The sequence below is a fragment of the Macrobrachium rosenbergii genome, chromosome 32, assembly GCF_040412425.1.
Source record: "Macrobrachium rosenbergii isolate ZJJX-2024 chromosome 32, ASM4041242v1, whole genome shotgun sequence".
NCBI lineage: Eukaryota > Metazoa > Arthropoda > Malacostraca > Decapoda > Palaemonidae > Macrobrachium > Macrobrachium rosenbergii.
The window spans coordinates 4,956,334-4,979,134 of record NC_089772.1 but is presented as its reverse complement, the minus strand read 5'-3'; the positions used below and the strand labels follow the sequence as shown (position 1 = coordinate 4,979,134).

The following is a 22,801-nucleotide window of genomic DNA, read 5'->3' as shown; positions in this document are numbered from 1 at the left end:
AATTTTTTTTTAAATCGTGGACTGGAAACGAACAAGTATGTTATTTTCCAGGAGTAATTACTACGTGGAGGATTCCGTGTCAATGGGTATGGTCGGGGTTCTTTTAGAAAATGTAATCGCGATGCCCGTGCCCGATGCCTCTGTCTAATGGATTGGATTCGATAGAATGGACTTCCTGTCTTGCCCTGATGTAATTATTAATCTCTGAGAGAGAGAGAGAGAGAGAGAGAGAGAGAGAGAGAGAGAGAGAGAGAGAGAGGATTCAGCACTGGGTATTGTGGCAACCGGGAAGTATGTGATGTTTGTGGGAGAATGTTAGAGAGAAATAGGCTGGAGAGAAAGAGGCAGAGTGTACTGTAATAGAATATTAGATCTGCAAAGATTAAAGCTTTTTCTGTTTTATATTTGAGAGAGAGAGAGAGAGAGAGAGAGAGAGAAGAGAGAGGAGAGAGAGAATTTGGGTGTTATATTGATGTCTGCGTCTGTTGACATTTTGGTCTTCGTTGGGTGATTCAGTCTTTCTTTTCCCAGATAGCGTTGTCATATTACTCAGTTGTGTTTTCCTGGTAATGTACACACACACACACACACACACACACACACACACAAGTATTAAGCTGTAAGTGAAGATATTTAGATTCCAGTATTGTAACCTTTTTTTTGTTTTGATAATAGTATTTGTGTTTGCGTATCCATACTAGCAGACGTATGATTGTGTGTATATATATATATATATATATATATATATATATATATATATATATATATATATATATATATATATATATATATATATATATATATATATACACATACTCATATATATTATATACATACACATATATATATAGTTATATATATATATATATATATATATATATATATATATATATATATATATATATATATATATATATATATATATATATATATATATACTTTTATATATATTGTGTATGTGTGATAGGGCTGTGTTTGAGTATTGTATTTCAGCATCAACTATTGTCGTAAAAGAATTTCAACCAGTTCCTTTACAATATTATCCGTGGCAATGATTGCATTTGGTATTGCCTTTTATGAAGGGTGCCGTTCATTATATTTAATAAAATTTATTGCTTTATTTTTATTCGCTAACGTAATTGTTCCGTAGCTCCTGCTTTATTGACGTAGATCCTATCTGTTATATCCATGCTCATGTACTGGTGTATACTCGCTCTTCGGCCGGAATCTAATTATAGATCTGTGTTTGCCGATGTTGGTGGCGGGTTTCCCCCCCTCAATATGTAAATGCCATCTGATTAGGAGCTCTCTAGGATGCATGCTGTGCCCCGACTGTGATTTTTATTGCGCCGGCCTCAGGCTCATTATTGGCCGGGGTTAAACAAACGGCCTAGAATCGCTGGTAATTAGAGGCTCTTATTCAGCTGGTGATTTATTAAGGCTTTGAATTACTTGGAGGTGCCTTTTGAATGCTGTCTGGTATTGTTTTTTATTACTTTTGGAGGAAGACTGCCAAGTGGGTAGGTCTGTCAACTGTAAAGTTAGTAGACTTTGGAAGGAGGCAGAGGAGTTTCTGACAATCGTGAAAATATGGATTCAGCTCTTGAATTGTCGTCTGAGAATAAAGCAGCCTTGTGTTCTTGGAGGGCAGCCCTTAACCCTCCTGTGAGGTGGAAGGTTTGAAGAACCGCAGAAAGTGGAATATGGGAAAGAATTCAAAGGTTCCCGACGGAACAAACCTGCAGAGTGAAATGCGGATTGTATTGGCCGCCGGGTTTTATGTGGCCTCCGATTTAGAAAAGTTTTTCTCACCTTATAATTTATTTTCCTTAGGCTGTCACTTTTTTCGTGCAATTTCTGATTTGCGACCCCTGATTATATATATAAAGTAGCCTGTTATACAGCTTCTATAGTATGTATATGTGTATGTATATATATACATATACATATACGTATTTATATATGTGTATATATGTATACATATATATTTGTATTTACTTTGGCAAAGTGAATTAATCTAAGATATGTATTTATAATAATTTTACTTAAGTTGATTTTGCCTAGCTTAGTCTGAACTTCCTCCCTATACCTAATACGCGGTTTGGCAGCAGACTCCTGACATTCGGTATAGGCGTCCCTGGAAGAGACATTCAGCTAAGGTCTTATTGTAGTTTTCAAGATGAAACCCGAGGGCGTTATTAGTGGCAACAATATAAACGAGTAAAAAAATGCGCAATCGAGTTTTCTGTACAGCGTATAATGCTGTATGAACCGCGGCCCGGTGGTGGCCTGTCCTTTAGCGTTGTCAGACGCAATATCATAGCTAACTTGATCTTTAAATAAAATAAAAACTACATACGCTAGAGGGCTGCAATTTGGTGTGTTTGATGATTGGAAGGTGGATGATCAACATACCAATTTGCAGCTCTCTAGCCTCAGTAGTTTTTAAGGTCTGAGGGCGGACAGAATAAAAGTCCAGACGGACAAACAAATCCGGCACAACAGTTTTCTTTTGCAGAATACTAACAAGAAACTTGACTGCATCATCTTGTCGATTTAAACTCAGTCGCAAATATTTGCAGTCAGCTGTGCACATTCTTACTGTGCCACAAGAATTATGCGAAGCAGAAACTTTTTAAAGATTTCTTAGCGTCAAAAGGAGGACAGCCAAATACCTTGGGCTTAGGGCTTATTGGTAATGCCTGTTTGGGTAGTTTAAATCAAGTGAACAGAAAGAGAGAGATATATCACCTGGCACACAAATGCTAAGCTGATGAAGTTCTGAATATGAATTTTTTTTTTTTTTTTTACCCAGTTGTTGTGTAAGTTACTTTCGTTTTTTGTCAAGTTGCGTCTTTGTGTTCATTTTTCGTATATTTTACTAATATGCTTTGTAACAATGTCGCGTTTGTAAAACTTGAAACATTTATGTACTGTACATGCAAGAAGGACGTAACGCTTGCATGGTTGGATGCCACCCTGTCACAATTTTATTCCATCGAAATGAGCTTGATTGATTGCTTTTAGAAAGGTGGCATTGCGTTATCTTTTGTTATCGACGTAGGTGATGTTATGATTATAAATAATTTGGACAAGAAAAATATCCTAGAATAAGCAGTTCCAGGATTTACAGTGTTGCGTCTGTAAATCCTGGAACTGCTTATTCCAGGATTTACAGACGCAACACTAAAAATCCTGGAACTGTTTATTCCAGGATTTACAACACACTGTAAATCCTGGAACTGCTTATTCCAGGATTTACAGTGTTGCGTCTGTAAATCATAGAATAAGCATTTCCAGGATTTACAGAAGCAACACTGTAAATCCTGGAACTGCTTATTCTAGGATATTTTTCTGGTCCAGATTATTTATAATCATTTGCAGTGTTGCGTCTGTTCATTTCTTCAACTCTCAAGCTTTGGAATTTGATTATGGTTCTTGCCTTTGTTCCAGTTTTCTATAATCTTCCTTATGCCAAAGGGCACGTCGAAAGGTTCCATTAGGGTTAAGTCCCTTTTTTTTTTTTTTTTTTTACTTCGCATTTCCTATCTCCATCCGAACTGAGATAAATCACGTCAGTAGGTTGCCCGGACCAGCGGACTTGGAAATGAAAGCAAGGTTCATTGACGAATGCTGAGCGATTATTATTCGCAGTAGCACTCGGGATGAACTTCGGGATGGATAATTTGGAGACTAATAATAATAATAATAATAATAATAATAATAATAATAATAATAGATGTATTATCGTTTTCAAACCTCACAACCACAATACCAATTGTGATAACAGTAAATGGCAGTAGCCTTGAAGATAGCCATAAAGAATATACAGTAATTATTTTTGACCGCTCTTGTAGACGAGCGGCATTCCATCCACCACTAAAACGGCGAAATGACAAACGACGTTTAACCTTCCGTGGGAGACTGTCAATTTAACAAGGGAGACGACAAGCGCCGGCAATTAAGACCACACTCGAAACCAGTTTTGAAATCCTCGCAAAACTCCTTAATCACTGGCCGCATAAAAAGAAGAGAGTAAAAAAAATAGGCCACTTAACCCCCAGACGACCCGTGATCTGTTCGAGTAATGTATATCACTTAGCGCCTCGTCGGAAACAAAAGCTGTCTGATGGATAGTGAGTGTGACTTGTGTCTAGTAATGTTTGGGCAACAAAAAGGCGGCAATTTTTTATGCTTAGCGTTAGCTCTACAAGAGTCTACAGTATTACTCAGCTGCTGGAGATTCAGATTTTTAGATGTTCAGCTAAGTTGTCTTGGCATTGTGGATGTTTAATAGCTGAGAATGACTTAATATAGTTCGAGAGCATAAAAATGCGTTGTGTTTCGGTATTGTAAGTTGGTCTTATAATGGTTGGTTACAGAAAAAGCCGCTGTGTGGATGCTTACTGGTGGGTGTCTCCTAATGTTTTGTGGCTTCTGATGAGATTTTTATCGAAAGGTACGCGAGGAGATTTAGCCTCTGGCCGGATATTAATAATGCTCATCACCAAACTTTCCATGTTCGGACTCGGTGTTTGGTGGTTCAAATAATGCTTGAGAAGAAAAAACTGTCTCACGTATTATACGTGTAAGTTATCTCTTGACAGTATTTAAGAGCAAACCGCTGCCTTGAGGATAAGGAAGTTGTTTCTGATAAAGTTTGGATACAAAACGTTTTCAGGCTGGTTATGAGAGGGAGATGTTTTGAATGCTGTTCTCTCTAAATAATTGTGGAATAAAATGTGGATTGGAGATAGGAGAGGGATTTGCGTCTAATATTTCTCGTTGCTAAGACGTACGTTACGCTACATAATACTTTGTTGTTGTTGATTTCAAAAGTGCTTTGTGAATGGCAAGCGTTAATCAGTACAACAGTGTTGTATAGCTGTTTACGATATTTTGTGGTCCGCCCATTTACTGTCGAGACATTAAAGATCCCCTGGGCACATGCCCGAATGATCCTCCTGGAGTTTGACGCCCTTAGGCATCGGCAACGGCTAACACCCTCTCTCCCATTTGGGAAGAATTAGAAAAAAAATGATTTTGCCAGATCAAATATAACAAATATTGCATTTGTGATGAAACAGTAAATTGTCTGCTCAGTGTTCCCTGGTCAACTGTATGTTGCTAATCCCTTTTGGAAATCCTGCGCAAGGCCCTGGTACGTCGGTCAGAGTTGTCTAAAAATTTGTAAATGGTTTTGGTTACAAAGTTTTTGTAAATATTTTGTTAATTAGCTGTATCGTTTTCATTCCCTTCCACTCTTTTATTGCGGATGAAATGGAATGCGCCATTCTAGAAAATTGATATTCATGGAGGTGTTTAAAGTTTACATTGGATATTTCGAACAGTTTTCTTGTATTTGCAAAAACTCCCCATCTGAAAAGGGAGAGACCATTATTATTATTATTATTATTATTATTATTATTATTATTATTATTATTATTATTATTATTTCAGTAGATGAAACATATTCACATGGAACAAGCATGCAGTGGTCATTGACTTGAAATTCTTTAAGCTTCCAAAGAATGTTGGTTTCAACCTCCCACCGCAGACCCCACACTGCAGCAGCAACTGATCAATAGACAGAGCCAGTGATTTTTCATCGCCCTGGGGGAGACGCGAACCCGTGACATCTGAGTGGTATGCCCAAGACACTAACCACTATAACAGCGGACCAGATTGTTTTTAATGAAAAGGCGATTTATTATAATTTTTATTTTTACTGTAATTATTGGATGAGGAAAGAAAATATGCCATAGACTTCCCGTCTTGTAACGCTGATGTTCAGACCTGAGGGTATTGCAAGTTGTGTGTCATTTGAGACTTCTATTGCATTGCAATAAGAACTTGAGTGGATTTATGTTTGCTTTTGTTATTCACTTTATTGCGACGATATATAATTATAATAATATTAATATTCCTCACCCGTTTACTTTCGATGAGGATTTTTATTATTGCTTTGATTATTAGCATACCAGTACCGTGAAAATGACAGTAATTTAAGTGTCTAGACAACAAGTCCCGACCTTAGGAACGTTATTCTTTATTTTTCATGGTGAGCGAAGTTCGACCCGGGCTGGACAAAGGTGCGTCTAAAAATGGAGTTTATTATCCTTATACTATCGTTGAGACGCAGCACGTGGATACACTTTATGTTTATTATTATTATTATTATTATTATTGGGTATTTTATTAGAGATGTACGTGCTAATGCCGACTCATCTTATTTGCGTAAAGTGTACGTGATGTTTGCAATTCTTTCTTATGGTCAATGAGTAATTTTACTTACTTCCTCGGGATGAGAAACTTGAAAATTCATGGTTGCGCGCAAAATATCTACGGATGCAACACACACGTTTACGATTGCACCCGAGCGTGTTTTGCAAGTCATCATTTGATAAACGTTCCACTGGTTTTTAGAGAGAGAGAGAGAGAGAGAGAGAGAGAGAGAGAGAGAGAGAGAGAGAGAGAGAGAGAGGGTTTATCAGGTTTTGATTTTCCAGTTGCGACAATGAAACAAATGCCCTGTCCCTCCTAGAGAGAGAGAGAGACAGAATAGATGACCCATCCAAAGTGTAGTACAACCCGACATATCCTTCAATTATTTTCAACCGTATATAACAAGGACAGAATAGATGCCGTCGAAAGAGACAGCCCGACATATCCTTCAATTATTTTCAACCGATATAACAAGGAGAGAGAGAGAGAGAGAGAGAATGGATGATACCAGGTACTTTATTACTTCGTGGCAGTATGTCTCTGTGTCGTTGGAATGAGACCATCTTAACGATGCCCCGTTGCAAGCTCCTTTCCACTGCTGTTGTTTGCAGTTCTCTCTTTGGGTTTGAGTGTATCACTGTCTATTATTTATGTACTTACACCAAGCGAAAGAATATATTTTAAATCATTACTGAAGCTAAGAATGAAAGAATACTTTCACTGTTAGCGACCGGGGCGCTTAACATCCCCACTTTCAGTTACGTTTTGCTTAATCATTTGAGTGACGTGCCCATTTTCGTGCCTTTTCCTTCTTGGTCAATTCTAAGACGCCACATTTAGTTGCCTTACGTTGGGGGGTTTACCTTATAACCATTATTCCCAGAACCTCGATGGCGTCATGGCCTCTTGACCATAGCCTTGCTCGGCCTTGAGTTGGAATTTCCCTGATTGATTGAGAACATACTCAACTAGAATTCCTTCACCAGAATTCTATCAATTATTGATTTGTCACCCACGTAACCATTCTGATTTGTTATTGAGTGTGGATTTTCAGGAAATATGTGTGTGCGTGTGTGTGTGTATGCATGCACGTCACTTTAATTTGGAGTGCAAGTTGGAGTACATTCAGACAAAAATATCCTTCTCATATAATCTGTTACCGTTGTAGGAAATAATCCCAATAAGATGTACTGTATACAATTCCTTTTTCCTGAAGGAAGATTTTTGTAAGATGTATAAGGTAACATGACGAAATGTAGAAATTCTAAATATGATTTGTGTACTGTAGGTGTCTTGGTGTAAGAGGATACTTAAACCTCAGAAAAACAAAATTGTTCCTTCTAATGGCATCAAGCGGGTAACATGATGACTTATGATTCAAATAATATTTTTATTTATCGGCCTTAATTCATTTATGATAGAAGATCGAATATTCCTTATGTAGAGAATATTTAGTTAATTAATCTGACTCGATTAATAGGAGATTTTTATATTTTCCACAGAAAAAATTGCTTTGAGAAGTACAGTAAACTTCTAGTGGTTTTTTCTTTAAATATTTTCTTTGCATATTACTTCACTTCCTTATTTATTTACTTATTGTTAAATCAACTGCAAGATTGCTTGCTGTGGACATATCCATCCAATTTTTCCCTGATGTTTCTTAAGTCTTTTGAATGCAATGCTTAACAGAATTTAAAATGCATCTGTAGGAAATTATTTAGTGTCCGAACTGGAGTGCTTCAGATATATAAAGTTGATCCGCTAGTGCTTTCATTTTTTTAATCATATTCCAGGATATGAAATGGACATATTTCCCAAACATGTTACATTCTGATAATGAACAGTAACTTCTTATTTTATTTTTATTTATTTTATTCATACATATTACAGTCCATTTTTTCTTCGGTCCGCGCTTGTTCGATTTTGCAATCATTCACATCGTCCTTGGCTTTGTGATGACAGCCTCTGGTAATCGCAGATTTGTTCATCTTCTCAACAGTGTAACTTTTGGTTCTTCCAAATTTGATTATCCGCTCCATTCTGATAACTCTTAGTATGTTCAAATTTTTCTTGAAAGTCTCAAGGAATTTCCTCGTTTTAAACTGGCTCCTCCAGTCTTTTTTGGGCTGGATTTTAAAATCTGCACGTTCCTTTCATGTTACCCTAGGAACCTTGACCTTGATTTATTAAAACTTTTTCCCCACTGACGTTGAGCACCTGGGTCCTGTCTTATTTTTTTTTTTTCTTTTTCTCTTTTGCACGCTGGTTATCTCCGGGTTTTTACTAATAACGAACTCTAGATCTGTTCGACCTTTGTTAGTTAACCACGGAAGTTCTGTATAACCCTGAACCATCGAATTTCCTCCCATTTTTGTGTATGGATTTTTCAGACTTAATTCTTTACATAATAGGTATATTGAGCCTTGAAATAAAATATCTGAACTTTAGTGTTTACATGTTTACATGTTCATGTGCGTTTTATATGGAATATCTTTAGATCCATTTGCCCTTAGTTGCATCTAGAATATAAAAGTTTAAAATTTTCAGTATGTAGAGAGAGAGAGAAAGAGAGAGAGAGAGAGATTAATTGCTAATGTCTAGATTCCGTGCATTTATCTCAGTTTTAATCCGTTGTCGCAAAGCTCCTGACCAGTTTGTAAGTGCTTGCTGGAATGTTTGCTATCACACGAGGGTGGAATCTGTAGGTCTCAAAGGCGTCCTCGGGTCAACGGCCAACGCAAAACGTGTTTTTTCTTATGAAGGGTCATCCTTAAATTCGGCAAAAAGTTACAACAAAACAGCAGATGGAAGGCAGAGGCCTTCACCCGTTTTCTGTTCAGAATCTCAAGCCTGGGATTTGCATACGACATCCAGTATTGAATTAAGTCAAAGTCACTCTTGCTGAATGGCAATGAACCGCGTCTTTAAATGAGCTAGACTAAATAATAGGTCCGCGCAGTGATTTGAGGTATTAGTATGCGCTGAAGGTAAACATTCACTTCACAGTGGAAGCCTGGTTCGCTGAGATTTTGAATCTCATGCATATGTTTTGGAGGGCGACCTAGAGCCTTTTGGAAGGGCGGGAGGAGGAAGAAAACCAGCTCTAGGAAAGAGGAGGAATATGATGTGTTTATAGGGAGTGTGTGTTGATAAGGGGAAAGAAGCGCGAGTTTTTTTTTTACCTTGTGTCTCGAGAAGGTCTTTTGGTCTTGCAGATAGAATGGGAAGGCGAAGCCACTCTTGATGAGGAAAGTTATGAAAATTTATGATGATGATGTTGGCAGCTTTCAAAATTAAATAAATACTGCAGTGCGGTTTGAGGACAATGCGTAATTGATATTATAATGGAGTAAAGAAGTGAGAGAGAGAGAGAGAGAAGCCAATGCCTGACTGAGGTAGTGATAAATGTAGAGGTCAAGAATTAATATAGGAAACCACTGGATTAACAAACAGTGACGGACTGTGATACAGGATACGCAGTAAAGCAGAGAGGCGGACGGACGGAGAGACAGGTCCCGGCCAGAGAAATATGCGCCCCTCTCCATAATTAGAAAAAAGAAACGTTGTGGAAGTAGGCGGCTCAAAATGCATCCCCGCATATACTAGCGGACCAGCAAAACCTGTTTAGCTGAGATTTAAACGCACATGAGCCTTTTTTTTTTCCTCTTTTATTTTTTCTCTTCGTCTTCTTCTTAAACTCCACAGGTTGGCTGACTGTGATTGGAGGAATAATGCGCTTTGCATTCACGCCCGTATGTGTCTTGCCAATTAGAGGGGTTTTATTGTGTTTGTGCGGTTTTTTTTGTTTTGCTTTTGTTCTAGCAAGTTTTTTTTTGTGTGTGTGTCTACAGATTCCTCTGTTATCGGCACGTTTTTCTGTTCATTGGTTGATTATTCCATCCTTTAAATTTATGGCAATGGCATATGCTTCTTCTTCTTACGATGTTATTGAACGAAGCCAAGGTCAAGGCGCTTTGAACGGAGCCTTCAATTGTGTTCGTGTAGAATTCTTCTAAGGATAATTTTGCCTAGAAAACGCTCTTCGTGCCATGAGCGTTAACGGCCGAAACTTTCAAAGCAACACCAAAAGAAAATTTATTTTTTGTTCCAATTCGTGCTCATGTTAATAGAAAGGTTAATTTTGCCTCTCAACCGTCCATGGTATTTTTATGCGCCGAGTGGTCGGTATTTGATAGGCATGAACAAGGGTACTTGCGTTCGGCGGTTTATATATATATATATATATATATATATATATATATATATATATATATATAATATGTACATATATATATATTATATATATATGTGTGTATATATATATATATATATATATATTTATGTATATAAATATTAAATATATACAGTATATAAATATTTCAAACAGTAGTGCAATGAGCGCGTGTGTGTATGGTATGTGTATGTCAAATTTTTTCGTTAACAGTATTGTGTTTGATGACAGGTCAAGAGTCATGGTAATTTACTCTCTCTCTCTCTCTCTCTCTCTCTCTCTCTCTCTCTCTCTCTCTCTCTCTCTCTCTCTCTAGAGCTCCCATTAATTGGATTTAAAAGGAACTTCATTCGGTAAGTTTTCAATAATTTCACTATGTGGCCCACTTCAAAAATAATCCTTGAGTTATAGCTTAAATTTCAAGCCGCTCTGCTGAAGAGAGAGAGAGAGAGAGAGAGAGAGAGAGAGAGAGAGAGAGAGAGAGAGAGAGAGGGGGAATTAAAATTCCAAATAAGTCGTTTTATTGAAGAGAGAGAGAAAGAGAGAGAGAGAGAGAGATGAATGAAAATCAAAAAGATAAAAAAAAAAAAATATGCACGTATAAGACATTATCATATTAATATTAAGAACCATTCCTCCTAAGTGTTTTCGCAAATGGCATCCTCAATTGCTCTTTGTAAAGAGTAGACGTTAAATGTGAATGAATTACGCTGGGGGTTGGGTAGGGGTTAGGTATGGCTTATTGCAAAGTAATCTCTCTCTCTCTCTCTCTCTCTCTCTCTCTCTCTCTCTCTCTCTCTCTCTCTCTCTCTCTCTGTAATCTTTTGGATGTGAATGATTTAAGTCTGTCACGGGGAAGCATTGAGGGTAGGAACCAAGCCTTAGGTGTCTTACATACGTATAAAGTAATCTTGGTGTGACTTAATTAATCAATCAATTATTTTCTCTTCCCTTATGGTTTGACGGCATCGCCACTCAATAAATTTACAGTCGTTTGTTGATGAAAACTGCCGCGAGGCGTGGGTACAAAGTCATTTTGATTTTGTTTTCCCATTTTTCTTGCTGTCGTTATGACTCGACCGCATCAACAACAGCACAAAGGGCGAGTAGGACTTTGAGGAGGACCTCTAAACAAACATGGTGGCGGATCTAATGAGCGAAGGCCCTTACCAGGTCCGCATTCTGGGCCCATCATCCAATGAGGCTCCGAGTCATTTTTTGATTCAGAAAATCTCTCTCGAAGGATTGAATGAACGGGGAGCCTCATAAATGCTTGTTTACGGCACTTGTGTTTGTCATTGATCGCGATAACAATGTTGACTCCTCTTCAACGGCGAAGGTCCATTTTGGCATAACCTCCCCTTTTTTTTTTTTTTTTTTATTCTACCGCCCTCTTTTCCCAATTGGCGATGGAGCTCTCGAAATTGGTCGGGATTTGTGGGTGCAATGTTGTGGTCGCGATTGGTGTTTAACGTTGGTGGAGCGATTGTAATGTGCAGTAGTTGTGGTGAGGTTAGTTGTGATGCAATTGGTTGTAGTAGTAAGGGTGATGATAACGTAGGTCCCGTTGGACGGCAAACTTAGTATTAACGATGGAAACAACATTGCGATGTTATATTATATTGTAATAAAACACCGTGTTCGTTGTATCTCACCATACGCTAATCGTCGTCACATGAAAGTGACGCTAAAAAGTTTATGCACCCAGTCTCTGAAATTATCCTTTCTCTCTCTCTCTCTCTCTCTCTCTCTCTCTCTCTCTCAGAATTCTTCTCTCTCTCTTTTCTCTCAAATTGAAAACAAAGTTTCCCCCAGCTACGCAAAACTGGCTGTCATGCCGTTGAAATTGCACGGTGTCTAGACACGATAAATAAAGGTTGTTTTGTGGCTTTTTTGTACTTTTTGCTCCTTAGACACCGTAGAGAGGATTCACTGATTTAGTGAAGGAGACACACAGAAACGCACATACACAAACACACATACCAACACACACAGAAAGAGAGAGAGAGAGAGAGAGAGAGAGAGAGAGAGAGAGAGAGAGAGAGAGAGAGAGAGAGAGAGAATAGTGACTGATCAGATTTTCTATAGCTACTTATTTAGGGATAGGGGTGAACATTTTTGTTATTGTTATATGGTTATTACGGCAACGTCATTGTAGCCTTTTTTATATTTTAATTTCTTCGTTTTCTTGATAATTTTTCTAATTGAATAAAAAATTCAGTGTGAAGTACAAATTTAACTGCAATGATCCAGCCACAATTTATAATGAACTTTCATAAAAGAGGGTAATTTCTTTGTATTATTATAATTGTTGATATACATGTGTAAATATAATATATATATATACATATATATTATACATATACCCATAAATGCCTACATATGTATATAAATGTATGTGTGTATTATATGTATATATATATGTATATATATTTATTATATATGCATATACATACGCATAAATATATAATATATATATATATAATATTGTGGTCGTGTATGTATATTTATATATATATATATAAATACATACATACATACGTACATACATACATATGCACACACGACAACCCACACCCGTAAAAATTATGTGACTATCCATGTTTTACAATGACAAAGAAATGTATGACCTCAATTGATTTTAAAACTTACTTATTAATGCTTTAAATTTAGGTCACAGGTATTTCTGATTTTAAGCAGGTAGTGAATATCGACTGAACCAGTTTCAATGTACATTGGTTCATTTTCCACGGAAATCAGAGAGGCCGAAAGAGTCAACCATTTTTGGGAATAATTCGAAGGTCCGTTGTTCGAATAACCTAGTAGTCAGGTGGAGCCTAATCCTGAGAGAGAGAGAGAGAGAGAGAGAGAGAGAGAGAGAGAGAGAGAGAGAGAGAGAGAGAGAGAGAGAGAGAGAGAAGAATGAAATGAAAAAGTGGGCTTTGATAATTTCCATTGGTATGGCAGCGTAATGGTCTGTGAGAAATATATATATAAATATATATATATATATATATATATATATATATATATATATATATATATATATATATATATATACACTTTGCTCATATATGTTTTCTAATTTTTATCACACTTGTAACACACACACACACACACACACTAATTTTCACCTATATATATATATATATATATATATATATATATATATATATATATATATATATATATATATATATATATAATCAGATAACCACAGGAAGGTGAAAATTAAAGACCAGGTACCAAACGCTTTTGAAGTGGTGTATGTAATACAATTAAGCGCTTGGTACCTGGTCTTTAATTTTCACGTTTCCAGTGGTTATCTACGCATATATTTGTCCCTAGCATTTTTGTGGCTTGCTTCTGCATATATATATATATATAATATAATATATATATATATATATATATATATATATATGTATATATATAAAAATTATATATATATATATATATATATATATGTATTTATATATACAGTACATATATGTGTGTGTATGTATGTATGTTTATATACAGTATATTTAATGATTTCTTTTAATATTTGCGGCTCACTTTATTCTTTACTTTCCCATGACATCTGCATTTATTTACTTATAAGGTTATTTATTGTGCCAACTAATAACATGTATGTGTGTCTGTGTGTGTTGTGTAGAGAGAGAGAGAGAGAGAGAGAGAGAGAGAGAGAGAGAGAGACTCATGTGCAGTGAAGACAAAATTCCATCCTCGAAACTTGTAGATTTCTTAGAATTTTCCTCTTCTCTTCTAGGAAAATGTGATTATTTATTTAATATGGGTATGCATCTGAGAAGCCTCTCATTCTAGTTGGTCATTTTTAAAGATTGCCTTATTTCGTTGGTTTATATAGTTACTGGCTTGAAACCAAGCCATTGTCGTGCTGCAGCTATAAATTTATGAATGGTTGCTTTCTTGATGCCTCGTATTTACATTTATTTATGATCATTAGTTGCGATCCTGAATTGCACACGAGTGTGTTGCTCGATAATCCGTTGGTGTTATGGAAATACGATCTTCATATTAAAAAGGATTTTTAGTTCTGTAAAAAAAAAAACCCCGTTGTGATGGCTATTTGTCTGTCCGTCCGCACTTTTTCTCTCCCCTGCAGATCTCAAAAACTACTGAGGCCAGAGGGCTGCAAATTGGTATGTCGATCATCCATCCTCCAATCATCAAACATTGCAGCCCTCTAGCCTCAGTATTTATTATTTTATTTAAGGTTAAATTTAACCATGATCGTGCGGCTGAGTGTTGCATGGGCCGTGGCTGAGAGATTTCAGGCAGCATTATACGCTGTACAGAAAACTCGATTGAGCCGAAGAAACTTCGTCGTCTTTAATACTTGTTTTTGTTTTTCATTATTTTTTTTTCTGGAGGAAATGAGACAGCGAACTTTTACACTTACAGATTCTAGGGAAACTGGGGAACGAACGCTTCGTATTTAAGTTTTCCAGATTTTACTTGTTTATTCATTAATTTGTTTCGGTAAAACCAGACGGTTTAAGCAGCGCCAATCGAAAATTAGTCAATGTTTATTTACTTGTCATCTCAGATGAAGAAAAACTTGTTTCCTGGAGAGGAAAATACACGCTCATTACGGCGAGTACTACTTTAACCTCCGACGGGCATCATTTGTCTGTAACTGTTGTTTTTGTGGCGTTAGTTAATGAGATACTAATTGAGTAGGGAGATAAAATCTGCGCTGAATCTCGCTTCGTAAAAACCCGTTTCATTTTTCCGAAATGTAGTCACAGTTATCTTTTTTCCTTGAACATTTTTTGAGTAATATTTAACAGAGAACTTCATTTCATAATACTTAGTAGATCTTTGCACTCGACTGTTCGATATTGCATGCCTTTATATATTGATTTCAGTATTTTCGGAGGAGATTACATACTACATTTATTCGGTTTCCACGTTATTCAGATCAAGCTTATTTTAGAGTAATGTTTTCATTAAGAGTAAAGCAAAAATAAGTACTTTAAGCGCCTTCTTTCCTTCTGTGATTGGCTGCGAAGAGAATTTGGGGTTTGTCGTTTGATATTTCATGGAATATACTGATAAGTTTTTGTGTAGTTGAGGGGGGTTAGTGTCATATATATATATATATATATATATATATATATATATATATATATATATATATATATATACTGTTAATAAAAGAAGTAAATAAGATGTTCAAAAAGATTTTTATAAATACAGTTATGTGTCTCATCATGCTTTTATGGTTGCAGTGAATGTGCTGTTTCTTTTATATATATATATATATATATATATATATATATATATATATATATATATATATATATATATACATATATATAAACATTTATATTATTTTGAAGTTTGGTCCGTTATTATTAAATGAAGGAAGAAAAAATTATAATAAAATAAATTAACGACCATGAAATAGCTAACGTTAAAAATTCAAATGTTCATAAACGTTTTCATGGAAAGTATATATATATATATATATATATATATATATATATATATATATATATATATATATATAAAATATATATATATATATATATATATATATATATATATATATATATATATATATATATATATATATATATATAAAACAATACATTTAAGTCAATTTTCGTATAGGGATAGGATATCAAACAATATTGCAACTTTTGTACGGGATCTAATCAATGATTTTGTTATGCAAGTTTATAATGCACATGCTTGTGCACGTTTTAACTAATATATTTATTTATTAGTCGTCCATATGTTAACTGGCGTTTCACCATCAAAGTTCGACTGTGGTAAGGAAAAAAATCTGATGAATTCGAAGATCTAGTAATTCTAACCTTTTAGTCATTTGCAATCGGAAAATATGGTTTTTCAAAATAAAATAACAGACGAAACAGGCCATGTATTAGTAACCAATCTTCCTACAGTTTACCCCGTAGGGAGGTAGCGCCGCCAGTGCACCTCACGCGGTGCACTGTAGGCATTACTAAAGGCTCTTTGCAGCGTCCCTTCGGCCCCTAGCTGCAACCCCTTTCATTACTTTTACACTACCTCCTTTCATATTCCCCTTCTTCCATCTTGCTGTCTACCCTCTCCTAACAATTGTTTCATAGTGCAACTGTGAGGTTTTCCTCCTGTTACACCTTTCAGACATTTCTACTCTCAATTTCTTTTTCAGTGCTGAATAACCTCACAGGTCCCAGCGCTTGGCTTTTGGCCTAGATTCTATACTCCATTCCTAGTTTGAAATATGTCATTAAACAAAGCCCAGTTTCCAACGCAAACTGGAATGTTCATCGACATTTCTTTCTAAAAATACCTTCAAAACGCTTCGAGCCCGACAGAGGCCTGGCGCTCTCCAACGAAGGAATCAGGCTCACATTGTGTCTGGATTAAGAAGGATTTCGTCCATGACAAAAATTCAGCTTTGAACTCTCTCTCTCTCTCTCTCTCTCTCTCTCTCTCTCTCTCTCTCTCTCTCTCTCTCTCTCTCTCTCTCTGGATTTATCCTTGTAACCCGACCCGCATGGTTTCTTCTTTTTTATTTTTTATTTTCTTCGGTTAGCAAAGTTCTTTTAGGCAAGAAGGAAAGAATGGACGGTATATCAGTTACAAACTGGAAGTACAAATTAGAGTTTTCCCTTTCCGTTACGTCTTAGTTGGCAAAAAGAGGCAGCTCGCAGTGAAACCTGCCTGCCAATGCAGCGCACGGGCATTACAGTATTAGCTTGATCTAACAGATTGTTTTATAAACAATGTTCATCTACCTCCTCTAAGAATGTCTGTCTGTCTGTCTGTGTGTGTGTGTGTGTTTGCGCGCGCCCATCGTTAGACCTCAAAAGTAATATAAAAGGGGTATTATCAAAGCCCTGCCCGAAAGCAAGATATGGATTACTCTTGACACAGTGCCAGCGTTGTGATTTGTCTTCGTTATTTCTTTTGAATTTTGTTTTCCTAATATTGTGAACGCTGAGCCTGAAATCCATCTTGATTTAATCATTTAATAATGAAGCACTGGCTCTGGAAACAGTGATGAATCATTCTAACCCTGTTTCTATACACGTTTGAAAATACTTTTGCCGTCGTATGTTATCAGTATTGCTATTTGCCTCTGCTTTTGTCTTTGGATGTCTTAACGCATCTTTGCGTACGTATGCGTACGTGAATGCATTCCACAGTTGTATACATTCATCTGCGTACCTGTTTTCATTCATACAAAACGATAGACTTTCAAGAATTATTTGTTCGTTTGTTCGTATGCGCACGTGAATGCATTCCACAACTGTAGGCGTTAGTGACCCTGGTAGTTGTGACGCCAGATAACCCACAACTAATTAATTAATTAGTCCACAATTGTATACATTCATCTGCGTACCTGTTTTCATTCATACAAAACGATAGACTTTCAAGAATTATTTGTTCGTTTGTACGTATGCGCACGTGAATGCACTCCACAATTGTATACATTCATCTGCGTACCTGTTTTCATTCATACAAAACGATAGACTTTCAAGAATCTGTTTGTTCGTTTGAAAGAAAACTATAAAATAAAATAAGAATCTTGACGGTCCTCTGAACTGGCATAAACGCTCAAGACCCGGGTAAACGACTTTACTGAAAGCAAGTAAATAATAAAAAAGAAAAAGCTCATTGTAATAGAGACATGCCGAGCTACTGGGAGTTTCAAGGTGGGCTTTGCGTGCAGGCGCGCACACACACCGACATTAACAATAGCTTCATATCTTTTATGGTAATAAGAGAGGGGCAGATGCCGCTAGGGGCGGGAATCTTATATTTAAGTACTTACGAAACGACCATGTTGACGGGAAGCTGTCACTGCCGCAACATCACTTCTATTTGAACTTCTCTCTCCTCTTCTCACTCTTTTCTCCTTTCTCTCTCGCTCCCTATGTTTCTCCTTCGGTCTTTTCTTGTCTCTTGTCGTCTGATAACACTTATCTATTGATAAATTCACAGTAATGCCGTCACAAGTTGTGCGGTCAGTTTCTGAAACGTTTTCATTTTCACTTCATGGAATCGTCTTCTGCAATTTTCACTATCTTGTCATTATCGGTGAGGGCGAAGAAGTTCGAAGGCTTTGCTCAAGCATCGGCGGTCACCGTAATCACTATTTCCTTGTGAGGATGCATAAGTCAGAATTCCTTTAGGATCGTTTGTCCTAATCGGAAAAATTAATGTCTTTTTTTTTCTCTCTTTGCTCAATTCGACGATTTTCCTATCGTGAAATCTGATTTTTCTGCAGAGAAAATTTGTCGGGTGACAGAGCCTGTTAAAAGAAAAATAATTAAAGGATTGATTTTATGTTTGAAACTTATTTTCACTTATGTGCTATCATAAATGTTTAATCATTTTAAACTAAAGAGAAATATTGGAAGAAATTGTAGGAGTTTTCCATTCGTTGCTTGAATGATGTCAAATCTTTTGCATTTACACTAATACTATTTTTCAAGCGCCATCAAATTGCTTAGAAATGACTTAGAAACTATTGAAATAAGTTTAATGAAGGAATTAAATTGATTGCATTTAATTATGATAAAATCTGTCGCTTTAATGGTCAAACTAGTTGCTGCTCAGCCTTGATTTGTATTTTTGACTAGATAATATTTTTTTATTTGCATCCCCAATATTTATTTTGGACTGAATCTTATTTGATATTAGTTATTTTGGTTGAAATTATCGGTAGGAGAATGTCCCATTTTGAAGTTGACCATTCTGTCTTTCAGCGGTAATCTTGTGTTTTGCAAATGTATTCGAAGAGAATTGTTATTATAATGACGATTACGTCAAACAGATTAAACAGATCCATGTTTCGTAACGGTAAATAAACTACGTAGAAGAAAATATCTGGAGAAAATAAACCGGGATAAAAGTCAGTTCGACGGAACATGTTTCAACGCTTTCGAGGGAAAGTTCCCCAAGGCGCCTGCGCACACACACACACACACACTTTACTGCGAAATGTTGACTTTATATTTAAGAGAATTTCCATTAGATAAAAATTTTTACTTTTAAAAATATTTTGTAATTAGTCTGCGTTAATCTCGTAAGGAACCAAACATTTGCATGGATCTCCAGTGCACCAACAATTACACGTTTAATTAAAAAAAAAAAAATCAGAACAGTATCGGAAGGTTATAACGATCTTAGTGGTCAATCATTGTGACGCAAGCGTTAGATAACCAGGTGTAACAAAAGGAACGTGTTGATTCAGCGAAGGATGTCAGCAAAGGCGTCCTTCACGAAGGATGTTTCTCCTGCCGAGCGCCCTCGAGCGGGAGTCCCATAATCGGTGCCACAGGAACTACACATTAATTCGTGGGATATTCTCTCAGGGATCCTTAAAGCTCAATTCTTTATGGAATCTCAAATGATCTTGAAAATGACCTCCAGCCTTCAAGAAACGCTTGTGCTGAAGGCAAAATAAGTTAATATACAAAAATACTATCCGATATATTATTTTCTAATAACTGTTGATCACTTACGCGTTGATTGTATTGTTAAACTGCTCAAAGGAATACGCGAATTTCAGTATTTAAAACGCCATGCTTTTGGTCAATAATCGGTTTTTAATCACTTTTTGATTTTGCTTGGAATTGGCATTCAGTGTAAACGAGACTTCATTATGAAAGTGACATCATTCAGGCTTTGATTAACCAACGACAGTTCACTTGCCTTCAAAGTTTCAAATCGAATCCCATGACTTTCTGGGTCAAATTAGAAATGTCCATTCAGAGTTTTGACTTTCAACAGAGCCAAAGATTTCATATGATCTTGTTTATCACAGCACACTTGTTAAGTTGGCAACGGTTATAATAACGTGGCGATCGAGCGTCCAGCGCTTTGGAAACGAACTTCGAGTCGCCGAGCGAGTGTCTGTCCTTCGTTGGAGGCGAAACCGCTGACAATGCCCGCGAGAGAGCGAAGTGTCGAACTCGCCGAATGTCCTCCTGCCTGTTGGCCCACGTGTGTGAGTGTGTGTTTTGTGTGTCTCACTGAACGGCGAGTCTAGGGCACTGTGTGACCACCACGGGCAATGACTGGGCACGGACGAGGATAGTAGGGTTGTACGTGTGTGTATGTGCGTGTGTGGCTGACTAACACCGCCCAGCCACCCAACGTAAACGTACACGCGGGCTACGTACAGGGGCGTACACGCACGCCAGGCCGCCACCGACCACCAATTGGCCCTCTTAAAAAATATAGTATAACTACTGAGAGCTTCAGTGCTGGCTGTCGCGGACGGCGAGGCTTTGCGGCCGTTTCAGTACGAATGTTTCTCCTGGTAGGCTTTTGCAGTGGCGGTAATCTCAACGTGGAATCGTTAATCGCCCAGTAATCCCTCCCGAGCACAGTTAAATCTAATGCCATGAGTTTTAAAAAACGGCCGAAGATTCTGTCTTTCTGTCTCTCGACAGATCGGACCCCACACGCCTCCTCTAATTTCTCGGCCGCTGATTGGCTGGTAGGCGTGAGAGAAAACGGACACTGACCTATAGCAGCTCAGTTTGCCCGCGTCTTGTGCCCTCCTTGCGCGGAAAACGTCTACATGCTATTCCGAGACGAATTCTGGTTCAGATTTTTTATTCATCGTTTATCATTTTATTTATCGTCTTCTTTCTTCTATATTTCTTAGGTTATCTGAAAGATGGGAAGCGGACGTTCAAAATATTCCTTTTATCACTGAGGTGAAATGGAATGTAGTCTCGTTTAATAGGCTAATAAATTGTTAGTATAGTTTTGCCCACACAGCACACACACACACACACACACACACACACACACACACACACACACACACACACACACACATGCTCACAGGCAAACAAACAAACAAACACTCACACACACATACACGCGCGTATATATACTGTATATATATATATATATATATATATATATATATATATTATATAATTGTGTCTATGTACGTTTATTTTCCGAAGGTGAAAGAGGACAAGATTCATTGTGTACTTGTATACGGTCAAATGCTTAGTCAATGCAAAAGCATTTTGAATTTTTCTTTAAGATAAACAAAAGTTAGTTCACAGTTTATCCATCATATTCCCGTGCATATCGTGAATATCTTGGGCAGCAATATTAGCAGTAGTAGTAAAAAGATGTGTCTTGCATCTATATAATTAAAGGTGGCAATATCTGGACCCTTAATTCTCTTTTACTAGATAGAACTGATTATTTTCATAGGTCACACAACTATAATAGCAACTTTATGATAAGTTTTTGTTGGGATTTGTCCTGTTATTTATTATAACTCGTCTGAAACAACAAAAACGAGAATAAGAGGACTAGGGGAAAATTTAGATGTCTACATAGTAAGTAAAATAAGGAATAGAGAATAGAAGGTAGCTGATGAGTGGAAAATGCTCGGAATAGTGAGGAGGAGCAGCGGAGACTGGTAGAAAAGTTCTTAGGGAAAGTAAAGAAGATTGAATGTCAGAGTGAGGTTTTGTAAGTCACGATAAACATGATTGTAGTGATTGGCGGTAGAATATAGTGTGGAATTAGTATATGGTGGGGAATAGTTAATTGTTCTCAGCGAGTAAGGAAGGGAACTGAGAATCGAATGGGACCAGGTAGACAGCAGGGCTGTTGCAGAGATGGGAGGTACAAGTATAGATAAGAATAATGAAAGAACACGTAGCCAAGTAGATTTTGAAAGTGTATAATATTATTATTAAAATAGTTTAACCAGACCACTGAGCTGGCTATCATCTCTCACAGGGCTGGCCCGAAGGATTTGGATGAAATACCAGGTCTAGGCCACAGGCCAAGAACTGAGACCAAATTGGTCACTCGCGTTGTGGTGAATGGAGGAAAATGAAATTTAAAAGATAAAAACTGTACAGGGCATATGCTTTTACACTGGAATACATGCACACATTAAATACATTTGCTCAGGTAAAATTTAAAAATGAATATTGGTGTATATGCTCCTTTTTTTTTTTTCCTATTCACAGAGAATGATTTCAGATGGTGCTTCTGTTCCGGTATTCAGCGCGCGGTTTTATATTGGGTTGCTACCCTGGCCTGCCAGCTGCATTATTGACTGCTTAGGTCAACAGAACTCAGTGGCTATTAACTGAACATGCGGGAATCGTTCAGCTACTGAGAATTGAACCCGGGTTCTCCAGCTACCGAATGGAAGTAATGATCGATGATCAGTAGACCACTAGGACCCTATACTCGTACATACATTTATTTATATATATATATATATATATATATATATATATATATATATATATATATATATATGTATGTATATATGATTTATATATATACATACATACATAT

General features: G+C 36.8%; 1 protein-coding gene across 1 annotated transcript in view; it reads right to left on the bottom strand.

The window, feature by feature from the left end:
* The window catches only part of LOC136855620 (protein pygopus-like), an 84,292-nt gene extending 63,809 nt beyond the window's left edge, over positions 1-20,483 (bottom strand). Inside the window, exons 1-2 of the mRNA XM_067132743.1 lie at positions 20,162-20,483; positions 18,276-18,755 (exon numbers count right to left, since the gene is read on the bottom strand). Coding sequence (XP_066988844.1) covers positions 18,276-18,286 — 11 coding nt within the window. The 5' untranslated portion in view covers positions 18,287-18,755; positions 20,162-20,483. The remainder of the gene's footprint in view (positions 1-18,275; positions 18,756-20,161) is intronic.
* Positions 20,484-22,801: the final 2,318 nt, after the last annotated feature.